At 52.6% G+C, this 12,083-nt stretch overlaps 1 protein-coding gene across 3 annotated transcripts in view; it reads right to left on the bottom strand.

Moving 5' to 3' along the window:
- The window catches only part of LOC125433917 (papilin-like), a 32,775-nt gene that overhangs the window by 5,321 nt on the left and 15,371 nt on the right, over nt 1-12,083 (bottom strand). For all 3 annotated transcript variants that reach the window (XM_048498846.1, XM_048498847.1, XM_048498848.1), the window contains exons 7-10: nt 9,777-9,944; nt 8,316-8,483; nt 5,781-5,948; nt 4,112-4,243 (exon numbers count right to left, since the gene is read on the bottom strand). In XM_048498846.1, coding sequence (XP_048354803.1) covers nt 4,112-4,243; nt 5,781-5,948; nt 8,316-8,483; nt 9,777-9,944 — 636 coding nt within the window. The remainder of the gene's footprint in view (nt 1-4,111; nt 4,244-5,780; nt 5,949-8,315; nt 8,484-9,776; nt 9,945-12,083) is intronic.

Genomic DNA, 12,083 nt, shown 5'->3' with positions numbered 1-12,083 from the left:
CAGGTCGATTCGCTGCCCCGCTCCTAACATTTCACCTAGATCTGTGGCTGGCATCTTCGGACACACGTCACAGTAAGACGCCTGACCGTAACGTGCCTCTGAAGATGCCTCCTGGTTGACCTTTTGAGAAGGGCAACGAGGATGATTGAGGGATTGGAGCACCTTCCTTATGAGGAGAGGCTGCAGCGTTTGGGACTCTTTAGTTTGGAGAGGAGACGTCTGAGGGGGGATATGATTGAAGTCTATAAAATTATACATGGGGTAGAAAATGTTGACAGACAGACATTTTTCTCTCTTTCTCACAATACTAGAACCAGGGGGCATCCATTGAAAATGCTGGGGGGAAGAATTAGGACTAATAAAAGGAAACACTTCTTCACGCAACGTGTGATTGGTGTTTGGAATCTACTGCCACAGGAGGGGGTGATGGCCACTAACCTGGATAGCTTTAAAAGGGGCTTGGACAGATTTATGGAGGAGAAGTTGATCTCTGGCTACCAATCTTGATCCTCCTTGATCTGAGACTGCAAATGCCTTAGCAGACCAGGTGCTCAGGAGCAGCAGCAGCAGCAGAAGGCCATTGCTTTCACCTCCTGCAGGTGAGCTCCCAAAGACACCTGGTGGGCCACTGCGAGTAGCAGAATGCTGGACTAGATGGACTCTGGGCTGATCCAGCAGGCTCGTTCTTATGTTCTTATGTTCTTATGCCAGCCACAGATGCAGGTGAAATGTTAGAAGCAAAAACGACCAGACCACGGCCACACAGCCTGGAAAATTCACAACAGCCGGTTGATTCTGGATGCGAAAGACTTCAAAAATATGTTGCTGTCAACATACTGGTCAACTGACGTGCCTCAGGGATCCGTCCTGGGCCCAGCATCGTGCAGCATCTTTACAAACGACTTGGATGAAAGTATAGAGCAGATGCTTATTAAATTTGCAGATGACATGAAATTAGGAGGGGTAGCAAATACGGTCGAAGACAGAGCCGAGATTCATTTTGATCTCGGCAGGCTGGAAAGCGGGGCCACAACAAACAAAATGAATTTCGACACATGCAACTGCAAATTTTTGCATTCAGGCAGGAAAAAATCAAACGTGTAATTTTAAGGTGGAGGAAGATTTCTCTTGGCAATAGTATGCTTGAAAGGATCTCGGAGTCATAGTAGACCATACGCTGAACATGAGTCAGCTGTGTGATGTTGCAACTAAAAAGGCAAATACGATCTTGGGCTGCATCAATAGAAGTATAGTGTCCAGATGGCATCACTTTGCTCCCGTTGGAGGACCTTGTTCAGTTTTGGGCACTACGATTCAAGAAGGGAGTTGACATGCTGGAACGTGTCCAGAGGAGAGCAACAAAAACGGCGAGTGGTCTGGGGACCAAGACCGAGGAAAGGTTGAAGGAGCTGGGAATGTTTAGCCTGGAGAAGGGATGACTGACAGGTGATATGAAAACCGCCTTCAAATACTTGAAGGGCTGTCGCAGAGAGGAGGGGGTGGAGTTGTTTTCTGTTCCCTCAGAAGGTCGGACCAGAACCAACCAGAGTTGAAATTAAATCAAGAGTTTTCAGCTAAACATTAGGAAGAACTTCCTGACAGTTTGACTGGTTCCTCAGTGGGTCGGGCATCCTTGGGAGGGGGTAAGAACATAAGAACATAAGAACAAGCCAGCTGGATCAGACCAGAGTCCATCTAGTCCAGCTCTCTGCTACTCGCAGTGGCCCACCAGGTGCCTTTGGGAGCTCACGTGCAGGAGGTGAAAGCAATGGCCTTCTGCGGCTGTTGCTCCCGAGCACCTGGACTGTTAAGGCATTTGCAATCTCAGATCAAAGAGGATCAAGATTGGGAGCCATAGATCGACTTCTCCTCTATAAATCTGTCCAAGCCCCTTTTAAAGCTATCCAGGTTAGTGGCCATCACCCCCTCCTGTGGCAGCATATTCCAAACACCAATCAGCCGTTGCGTGAAGAAGTGTTTCCTTTTATTAGTCCTAACTCTTCCCCCCAGCATTTTCAATGTATGGTAGGCTCTCCTTCTTGGGAGGTTTTTTTAAGCAAAGGCCAGGTGGCCACCAGACAGCTTTGCTGATTTGGGGAACTTAGGTAGGTCATCAGAGCGTGGGGAGGAAGGGCTGAGTCAGAGCTTGGCTGTGGTGGCCCTTTCTTGTAGACCCGGCGTGATGCTGACTTTGGGGTCAGGCAGGACTTCTCCTCCAGGTCAGACTGGCCAGGCATCTTGCAGGGGGTTATGGTTTTCCTTTGGCCATGGAGCAGGGAGGGAAAGGCAGTTACGAATGTCCTGTATTGTGCAGAGGGTTGGACTAGATGACTCTTGGGGGTCCCTTCCACCTCTGTGTTTCTAAGTATGGGTGTCCCAGCAGAAGAAAAACTTCTGGCTGAAGATGCCCAGTAGGGTGGTCCTCATTTCCAGCTGCTGCCTCGCGCTGGATCCCCTCCCTTCACAGAACAGTCCTAATTCTGCGTTCAGCAGAGGCTAATTTACTGGTGGTCCCCGGCCCCTCCATGATGCGGCTGGCCTCCACACGGACCAGGGCCTTCACGGCCCTGGCCCCGGCCTGGTGGAACACTCTTCCTCCAGCTGTCCGGGCCCTGCGGGATCTTGGAGAATTCCACAGGGCCTGTAAGACTGAGTTGTTCCGCCGGGCCTTTGGAGCAACCATCCTCTGAGTATGGCGCCCCTGCTCGGTTACATCTAGATTACCCTCCTATGGAGGAGTCCGGCCGCTCCCTAGGGGAGGGTTTTAAGGAAAAGGGTTTACCGGGCGCCTTCTATTATGGTATTACCGTTGTTTTTAATGAAATTTAGTATATTTTAACGATGGTGCTTCTATGGGCTGCTGTTGTTTTAATTGTATAGTTTTGCTCCCAAACTTGTTTTGCATTAGTTTTGTTGTACCCCGCCCAGAGCCCCTCGGGGATAGGGTGGTATAAAAATCTAAATAATAAACAAACAAACAAACAAATTCCTCCTCTGCATCCAGGCACGAGGAAGGCCAGAGCAGGCCTCGGTCACTTCATCCTGACCCAGAAAAGTCCATCCTTCTGGGACTACAACTGACCTCCAGGCAAGAGAGACCTGCTCACTGGAGGAAACGGCTGCTTTAGAAGGTGGACTCTAGAGCGTTATAAGCCCCTCCCCTCTGCAGCACCCCAATTTTGGAGATCTCATCCCCCAAACCTCCAGGCGTTTCCCCACCTGGATCTGGCAACCAAACATCACCTCTTACCTGGTCACTTTTTATCGGAGATGTTGGGGGCTGAACCTGTGATCCCCCCCCCCCCCAGTCTGAACACCTGAAACTGCTTTTGGATGAATCAGGCCCTGAGTCCACTGAGTCCAGTGTTGCCTGCTCAGACTGGCAGTGGCGCTCCGGGGTCCCAGGAGGAGGCCTTCCGTGCCCTCTGCCCTCTGATCCTTTCAAACCACTTTCACAATTTATTGTCGAAGGCTTTCACGGTCGGAATCACTGGGGTGCTGGGTGGTTTCCGGGCTGTATGGCCATGTTCTAGCACCGTGGTGGCGAACCTTTGGCGCTCCAGATGTTATGGACTACAATTCCCATCAGCCCCTGCCAGCATGGCCAATTGGCCATGCCACACAGGGGCTGATGGGAATTGTAGTCCATAACATCTGGAGTGCCAAAGGCTCGCCAGCATTGTTCTAGCAGCATTCTCTTCTGACGTTCCGCCTGCATCTGTGGCTGGCACCTTCCGAGGATCTGATCCTCTGATCCTCCGAAGATGCCAGCCACAGATGCAGGCGAAACGTCAGGAGAGAATGCTGCTAGAACACGGCCATACACACAGCACCCCACTTTCACAATTGTTTGCAAGTGGATTTTGCGATTCCGCACAGCTACGAAGTGCAATGAAAGTGGACCGAAAGCGCATTATTCTGCGTGTGCGGAAGGGCCAGGGCTTAAACCTCATGCCAAGCAGATGCCCTGCCTCTGAGCCATGGAACCCTCTTCTCTGGGGGGGGGTGTGGCAAGTTGGCACTCTCCCTGGCTGTTCTCCCTCTTGTGCACGCCCCACCTGCATTTCTCTGCCACTCCCCCCCCTAACCCTAACCCTTCGCCCCAGCTTACCTTTCACTGGCTCCAGACACACTTGGCCACATCCGGTGAAACAGCACTTCTTGGCGCCGGGGCAGTCGCAGTCCTTCTGGCAAGTCACTTGGCAGCTCCCCGGAAATCCCCGCGGGCAGGAACCAGGTTTCTCTGCAGTTCAAGAGCAGCTCGGTCAGAAGAAAACCTCTGGGGTTGTGAGACAGTCTGTGCACACACCAACAGGACAAGGATCCTTCCTTGCCAAATCCAGCAAGCCCAGGCCATAGAAGAAGAAGAAGAAGAAGAAGAAGAAGAAGAAGAAGAAGAAGAAGAAGAAGAAGAAGAAGAAGAAGAAGAAGAAGAAGAAGAAGAAGAAGAAGAAGAAGAAGAGGAGGAGGAGGAGGAGGAGGAGGAGGAGGAGGAGGAGGGGGAGGAGGAGTTTGGATTTATATCCCCCCTTTCTCTCCTGCAGGAGACTCAAAGGGGCTGACAATCTCCTTGCCCTTCCCCCCTCACAACAAACACCCTGTGAGGTGGGTGGGGCTGAGAGAGCTCCGAGAAGCTGTGACTAGCCCAAGGTCACCCAGCTGGCATGTGTGGGAGCGCACAGGCTAATCTGAATTCCCCAGATACGCCTCCACAGCTCAGGCGGCAGAGCGGGGAATCAAACCCGGTTCCTCCAGATTAGATACACGAGCTCTTAACCTCCTACGCCACTGCTGCTCCTAGAACTCTAGTCTGGAGAACCAGGTTCGATTCCCCACTTCTCCACATGAGTGGCAAACTCTCCACATGAGTGGCAAACTCTAATTTAAGGCCTTACGCGGCCTGGGACCCTCGTATCTTCGGGACCGCATTACCCCATATGTCCCTGCACAGCCTCTCCGTTCGGCTGAGGCCAATCTACTGGTGGTCCCTGGCCCCTCAATGATGTGGCTGGCCTCCACCTGGGCCAGGGCCTTTATGGCTCTGGCCCCGGCCTGGTGGAACACTCTTCCTCCAGCTGTCCGGGCCCTGCGGGATCTCGGTGAGTTCCACAGGGCCTGTACAACGGAGTTGTTCCGCTGGGCCTTTGGAGGGACCGGCCGCTGAAGGTGCCCCCCCTTTCTATGCTCTTTACATCTGGGCCCTATTTATTTAATGGGACTCGCCGTCCCTCCCTCTTGGGGAGGATTTTAAATATGGGGTTTTGTTGGACGCCTCTTACTGTTCTTATTGCTATTTTTTAAAGGTTTTAGTAATTATATTATAAACTGTACTAAGGTTGTATGTTGTGCACCGCCCGGAGCCCCTTGGGGATGGGGCGGTATAAAAATCCAAATAATAAATAAAATATATAAATAAATAATCTGGCGAACCAGATTTGTTTCCCTGCTCCTCCAAGTGGACAGTGGACTTAAATCTAGAGAATCAGGAATGATTTACCCACTCCTGCACATGAAGCCTGCTGGGGTAACCTTTGGCTAGTACCAGTTCTCTACGAACCTTCTCAGCCCCTCCTACTTCACCAGGTATCTGTTGTGAGGAGAGGAAGGGACAGGATCTTGTAAACTGTCTTAAGGTTGAGAAAAGCAGGGTATCAATCCCAATTCCACCACCTCCTCCTCCTCCTCCTCCTCCTCCTCCTCCAAAAGGCCTCTTCCTTCACAGCAATGTGTCTTATCCTGACCCACTTGTGCCCACCTGGCAGGACCTGCCTCCTGCTCACCTGGGCCCTGACAGGTCTGTCGGCATTCCTCTTTGGTGGCAAAGTTATTCTTATTCCCCTTGCAGCCGGTGTAGTTGAAAGCCGTGCACAGCCTGGTGGTGGCGTCGTAGTAGAACCTGAGGACACGCTCTTCACATGCGCCGGGATCCTTGGGGAGCTTGCAGATATCTGCAGCCACAGAGAAGAAGAAGAAGAGTTTGGATTTATATCCCCCCTTTCTCTCCTGCAGGAGACTCAAAGGGGCTGACAATCTCCTTGCCCTTCCCCCCTCACAACAAACACCCTGTGAGGGAGGTGGGGCTGAGAGAGCTCAGAGAAGCTGTGACTAGCCCAAGGTCACCCAGCTGGCATGTGTGGGAGTGCACAGGCTAGTCTGAACTCCCCCGATAAGCCTCCACAGCTCAGGCGGCAGAGCTGGGAATCAAACCCGGTTCCTCCAGATTAGATACATGAGCTCTTAACCTCCTACGCCACTGCTGCTCAGAAGAGAGTGACTGAGGGCGTCTGTGTGAGGCTGGTGGAGAAAGGCCTGGTGGAGAACTGGAGGAGGCGTAGCAGAGAATGAGTTCCATGCCAGAAGCCCCCAGCTCCTGAACTACCCAACGGAGATATGCCAAATGCCCATAGTGGCCGCCACAGTCCTTGAGAAAATGGCAACGGGTGAGGTTGGAAAGAGCCATCAAGTTGCAGCTGATTTATGGTAACTCTGGAGTGTTTTCAAGATCTTGTGGAGCAGCAGTGGCGTAGTGGCTAAGAGCAGGTGCACTCTGATCTGGAGGAACCAGGTTTGATTCCCAGCTCTGCCCCTTGAGTTGTGGAAGCTTATCTGGGGAATTCAGATTAGCCTTTACACTCCCACACACGCCAGCTGGGTGACCTTGGGCTAGTCACAGCTTTTCGGAGCTCTCTCAGCCCCACCTACCTCACAGGGTGTTTGTTGTGAGGAGGGAAGGGCAAGGAGATTGTCAGCCCCTTTGAGTGTCCTGCAGGAGAGAAAGGGGGGATATATATCCAAACTCTTCTCTTCTCCTCTTATCTTCCAACTCTATATGAGGTATTAAGAGGTGGTCTGCTATTGCCTGTGTAGCAACTCTCTCACTCCTTGGTGGTCTTCCATCCAAGTATTAGCTAAGACCAGCCCTACTCAGCTTCTGAGGCTTAATGAGATTGGGCTAGACTGGACCATACAGCAGGGGCGTAACGAGGCAGCCCCGGGAAAACTGTAGCCCTGGGCAAAACCTGAGTTGGATGCCCCCCCCCCATGGGCGGCCACTCCACCACAACCAATTTTTTTTTGCACCAGGACATTGGTACCTGCAGGGGGTGCATTTTTAGACATATCAGCACCAAAACTTCAGCATATCATCAGGAGACGGCCCTAATGGTACCCCCCAAGTCTGGTGCAGTTTGGTTCAGGGGGGCCAAAATTATGCACCCTCAAAACTGTAGCCCCCATCTCCTATTAGCTCCCATTGGAAACAATGGGGGATAGAGGCACCCCCTTTGGGAGTCCATAACTTTGGACTCCCTGAACCAAACCTCACCAAACTTGGGGGGTTGCATAAGGATAGTCTCCTGATGATACGCTGAAATTTTGGTGCCGCTAGCCTAAATACTGCGCCCCCTGCAGGCCAAAAATGGAAAACCACTAAAATACCCAAAAACGAACCCAGCATTTTGATGCCCCCCACAAGGTGATGCCCTGGGCAGCTGCCCACCTTGCCCAATGGGCATTACGCCAGTGCCATACAGGGAGGCCACTGAAATCCACAAACTGGGAAGCCACTGAAATCCACAAACAATGAGGCAGTTAAAAAGGAAGAGAGTCTGAAAATCAACAAAACCTGGCTACCAGAACTAAAAAAACCCAAAAGCAAAAACCAGAGACATTTAAATGCAATTGCCAATGAACTCCACCCAGAAACATGCAAATGTGGTTGCAAATACAGTTGTGAACGTGATAGCCACACCTACAAAGGAACTAATTACTGCTGCTTTTAATGTTTACTGCTCCCCCCACAGGACAGACACAAATATGCCTCACCCTAGAAGTGGGATCCAGCAGGTTCTCACAGGTTCCCGAGAGTAGGTTACTAATTATTTGTGTGTGCCGAGAGAGGGTTACTAATGGGTGGTTTTGCCACGTGATTTTGGCCTTAGTTACGCCCCTCCTCTCAGCAGTAGCGCGCAGAACTTGAAGCAGTCTAGCAGGAGGTGCGCCGGTGTGCGTGGCAGCCTGCGCCTGCGTGCATTCGTGTCCTGGCCAAGGACCGGCGCAGTGGCTGCGTCCTTGCCTAAGCCCCGCCCAGGAATGCTCCGCCCCCAGAATGCCTGGCCACGCCCCGACGTGCCACGCCCATCCCCATTGGTGCTACCCCACAGTTTGAATCCCACCACCATGGGAACCTTTCACTAAAATTTTTGGATCCCACCACTGCCTCCACCCCAACATGGGCTTTCTGAATGTCCTGTTCTGTCTGCCCCGGGGACCAGGTGGGCCTTCCCCTCTGGCCCAGACAGCCCGTCAGCACTTACCGGGATCTCTGCAGGTTTCCCAGCATTCCACCCGAGTTGCAAATCTGTTTGGGTTGCCCTTGTGGACTCCATACAGGGACTTCTCACAGGCCTGTTTGGCTGGGTTGTAGTAATACATGGCAATTGAAGCATTCTCCTGCCTGGCGTTCAGGGGGAGTCGACACAGACCTGCAGCCACGGGACAGAGAGGGCTGCTTAGAGGGCAGAAGGGAGGGAGGGCAGGAGCTGGGGAATCAACAGAACCCCCAAATGCACCCCGGGGACATTCCTAGAGATTTGGGAGGGGGAGTACAGTCTGGAGAGGGTGGAGCTTGGGGAAGGGAGGGAGTTCCACAGGTATAATACCATACAGTCCACCTTCCTGTAGGTTGTAGCGAGAGAAAACACCTGAAGGGGTGGAAGTTATTGGGACAAAGCTTTCTGAGTTAGGCAAGGTCAGAGAAGTTGGAGAGCAGGTGTCTCGGAATGCCAGACAGAAAAACCTCAATTGGGAGTGGGGGAAAATACCAAATATTGAGGGGCCCGCCGTTCCTCCTTTCTTTCTTTCTTTCTTTCTTTCTTTCTTTCTTTCTTTCTTTCTTTCTTTCTTTCTTTCTTTCTTTCTTTCTTTCTTTCTTTCTTTCTTTCTTTCTTTCTTTCTTTCTTATTTATTTATTTATTTATTTATTTATTTATTTATTTATTTATTTATTTAAACTTCTATCCCGCCCTTCCTACTTCTTGGAGTAGGTTTTAAAGGGGGTTTTTTTTTTGGACGCCTCTTGCTTATTTATTTATTTAATTATTAACCGCTGTTTTATATGAAGCTTTAGAATGTTTTATTGATTATTAATTGGATGGAGCCTATGTGATTGTTTATTGTGTTGTATGATTTGCTCCTTGTTCAGTACTGTTTGAATTTTATGTTGTACACCGCCCGGACCCCTTCGGGGATCAGGCGGTGTAGGAATTTAAGAAACAAATAAATAAAATAAATAAATATGCCAACTGGAAAAAAGCGCCAGAGAACCTACATGAAGTTACTTCTCCGGTATGTAATCCTGAGTGAATGTGTAACAGTCTCTCCCCACAATGAAGCCTAAATTCTTAAAGCCAAAAACAGCACTGGGTACTTATCGGCAAATCATGCTATATGTGATTATGATGGCAACCAAACTTCCCCCCAAATTCTTTTAAATAAAAGCAGCGATACGTCAAATGTGGTCTTGCAGCTTTAATCAAACTTTCTGCAAGGAATTTTGCAGAGGATTCCCAAAGAGAGTAAAATACAGAAAACCACTTTGAAAACTCTTAAAATCACAGACTACGAATCATTTAGCCTGAAGGTAAACGTACCATCTCCTCGTTTCCTTCCCACAATATTGTGGGAATCACAAAACTAAAGCCAGCTTTAAAAAGTGCTTAAAAAGACTCAGGACCGCTTGCGTGGGGGAACAGGGTGGGCTGAGTTTGTTTGCTTACTTGGTTTCTTGCAGGCATGTTCGCACTCCTCCAGAGTTTCAAACTGGTTCTCGTTGCCCTTGCAGCCCCCATAAGTGAATATCTCACACTTTTGAGTACGGGGGTTGTAATAGTATCTCAGTCGGGCGGCTCTGCATGGGCCTGTCTCTGGAGGCAGTTTGCAAATATCTGGAAATACAGAGCAGAGATTATGGCAAATGGTACAGGAAAATTGACTGGCTGGAACGGGTCAAAGGTCTGAAATGGTCAAAGGTCTGAAATTCGTGCTCTGCAAAGAGAGGCTTAGGGAGCTGGGGAGAAGTCTGTTTTGTCTGGAGAAGCAAAGGTTAAGGGGGGACATGATAGCTATGTTTCAATATTTGAAGGGATGCCATGTCGAAGAGGGAGCAAGCTTGTTTTCTGCTGCATCAGAGACGAGAACAAGGAGTGATGGATTCAAAGTGAAGGAAAAGAGATTCCACCTAAACATTAGGAAGAACTTCCTGACTGTCAGGGCTGTTCGACAGTGGTAGAGTTTCCTTCTTTGGAGGTTTTTAAACAGAGGCTGGATGAACACATGTTGGGAGTGCTTTGATTGTGTGTTCCTGCATGGCAGGGGGTTGGACAAGATGGCCCTTCTGGTCTCTTCCAACTCTATGATTGTAGGAAGGGCTACCAAATGTGACACAAGTGTGACTCCTTCCCAACAAGCAGTGTATCCTGTAAGAGTCAAGGAGTCAAACTCCGCCTATGTAGTACTGAACCCAAAGATTAAAAATGTAACATGGTTAACAAATTTTCTTGCTCAATCCACATGGCAGAATACCACAGATGAGTTATTTTAAAGTGGCTGAATTCTGCCTTTCCCCTACATCCCTACCCAACCTTTGCGTTCAGTGGAGGCCATTTTACTGGTGGTCCTCGGCCCCTCAATGATGCAGCTGGCCTCTGCTTGGGCCAGGGCTTTTACGGCCTTGGCCCCTCAGGGACTTAGGTATAGATTTTTTATGGGGGGGGTCAGGGTGGGGCCACACCCCCACCCACCCCTAGGGCATGGCCACGCCTCCCCAAACCCCGCCCCTTCCTAGCGCTTATAAAAGCAGCTTTCTGAGGCCGTGGATGGCAGACTCCCCTGCCCTGCCCTGCCCTGCCCTGCCCTGCCCTGCCCTGCCCTGCCCTGCCCTGCCCTGCCCTGCCCTGCCCTGCCCTGCCCTGCCCTGCCCTGCCCTGCCCTGCCCTGCCCTGCCCTGCCCTGCCCTGCCCTGCCCTGCCCTGCCCTGCCCTGCCCTGCCCTGCCCTGCCCTGCCCTGCCCTGCCCTGCCCTGCCCTGCCCTGCCCTGCCCTGGTGGGGGGGGGGGGGGGTGGGGGGGGGGGGGGGTGGGGGGGGGGGGGGGTGGGGGGGGGGGGGGGTGGGGGGGGGGGGGGGTGGGGGGGGGGGGGGGTGGGGGGGGGGGGGGGTGGGGGGGGGGGGGGGTGGGGGGGGGGGGGGGTGGGGGGGGGGGGGGGTGGGGGGGGGGGGGGGTGGGGGGGGGGGGGGGTGGGGGGGGGGGGGGGTGGGGGGGGGGGGGGGTGGGGGGGGGGGGGGGTGGGGGGGGGGGGGGGTGGGGGGGGGGGGGGGTGGGGGGGGGGGGGGGTGGGGGGGGGGGGGGGTGGGGGGGGGGGGGGGTGGGGGGGGGGGGGGGTGGGGGGGGGGGGGGGTGGGGGGGGGGGGGGGTGGGGGGGGGGGGGGGTGGGGGGGGGGGGCCTGCCCTGCCCTGCCCTGCCCTGCCCTGCCCTGCCCTGCCCTGCCCCCCACCAGCTGGGCTCCCAGCCAGCGGCCAGCAGTTCCTTCTGCCCTCCCCTCTGGGCAGAGACATAGAGGAAAAATGGAGCCCGGTGCAAAATCTGAGTTTTGCGCCCCCCCCCCCCGGCAGCCGCTGTGATGCTGGAATCCACCCCCAAACAGCATCACTTTCAATTATGATGATGGCAAATTCTCCTTTTAAATCCACCTTAAAGGGAGAATCTGGGATCTCCAGTTAAACAACATTGAAAGTGATGCTGTTTTGGGGTGGATTATCCCCCACCCTGAAGCAGCATCACTTTCAATGGGGCGTAGTGGTCAAGAGCAGGTGCATTGTAATCTGGAGGAACCGGGTTTGATTCCCAGCTCTGCCGCCTGAGCTGTAGAGGCTTATCTGGGGAATTCAGATTAGCCTGTGCACTCCCACACATGCCAGCTGGGTGACCTTGGGCTAGTCACAGCTTCTCGGAGCTCTCTCAGCCCCACCCACCTCACAGGGTGTTTGTTGTGCGGGGGGAAGGGCAAGGAGATTGTCAGCCCCTTTG

Source organism: Sphaerodactylus townsendi, linkage group LG05 (genome assembly GCF_021028975.2).
Source record: "Sphaerodactylus townsendi isolate TG3544 linkage group LG05, MPM_Stown_v2.3, whole genome shotgun sequence".
NCBI classification, from domain to species: domain Eukaryota; kingdom Metazoa; phylum Chordata; class Lepidosauria; order Squamata; family Sphaerodactylidae; genus Sphaerodactylus; species Sphaerodactylus townsendi.
This window is presented reverse-complemented; position numbering and strand designations above follow the sequence as displayed.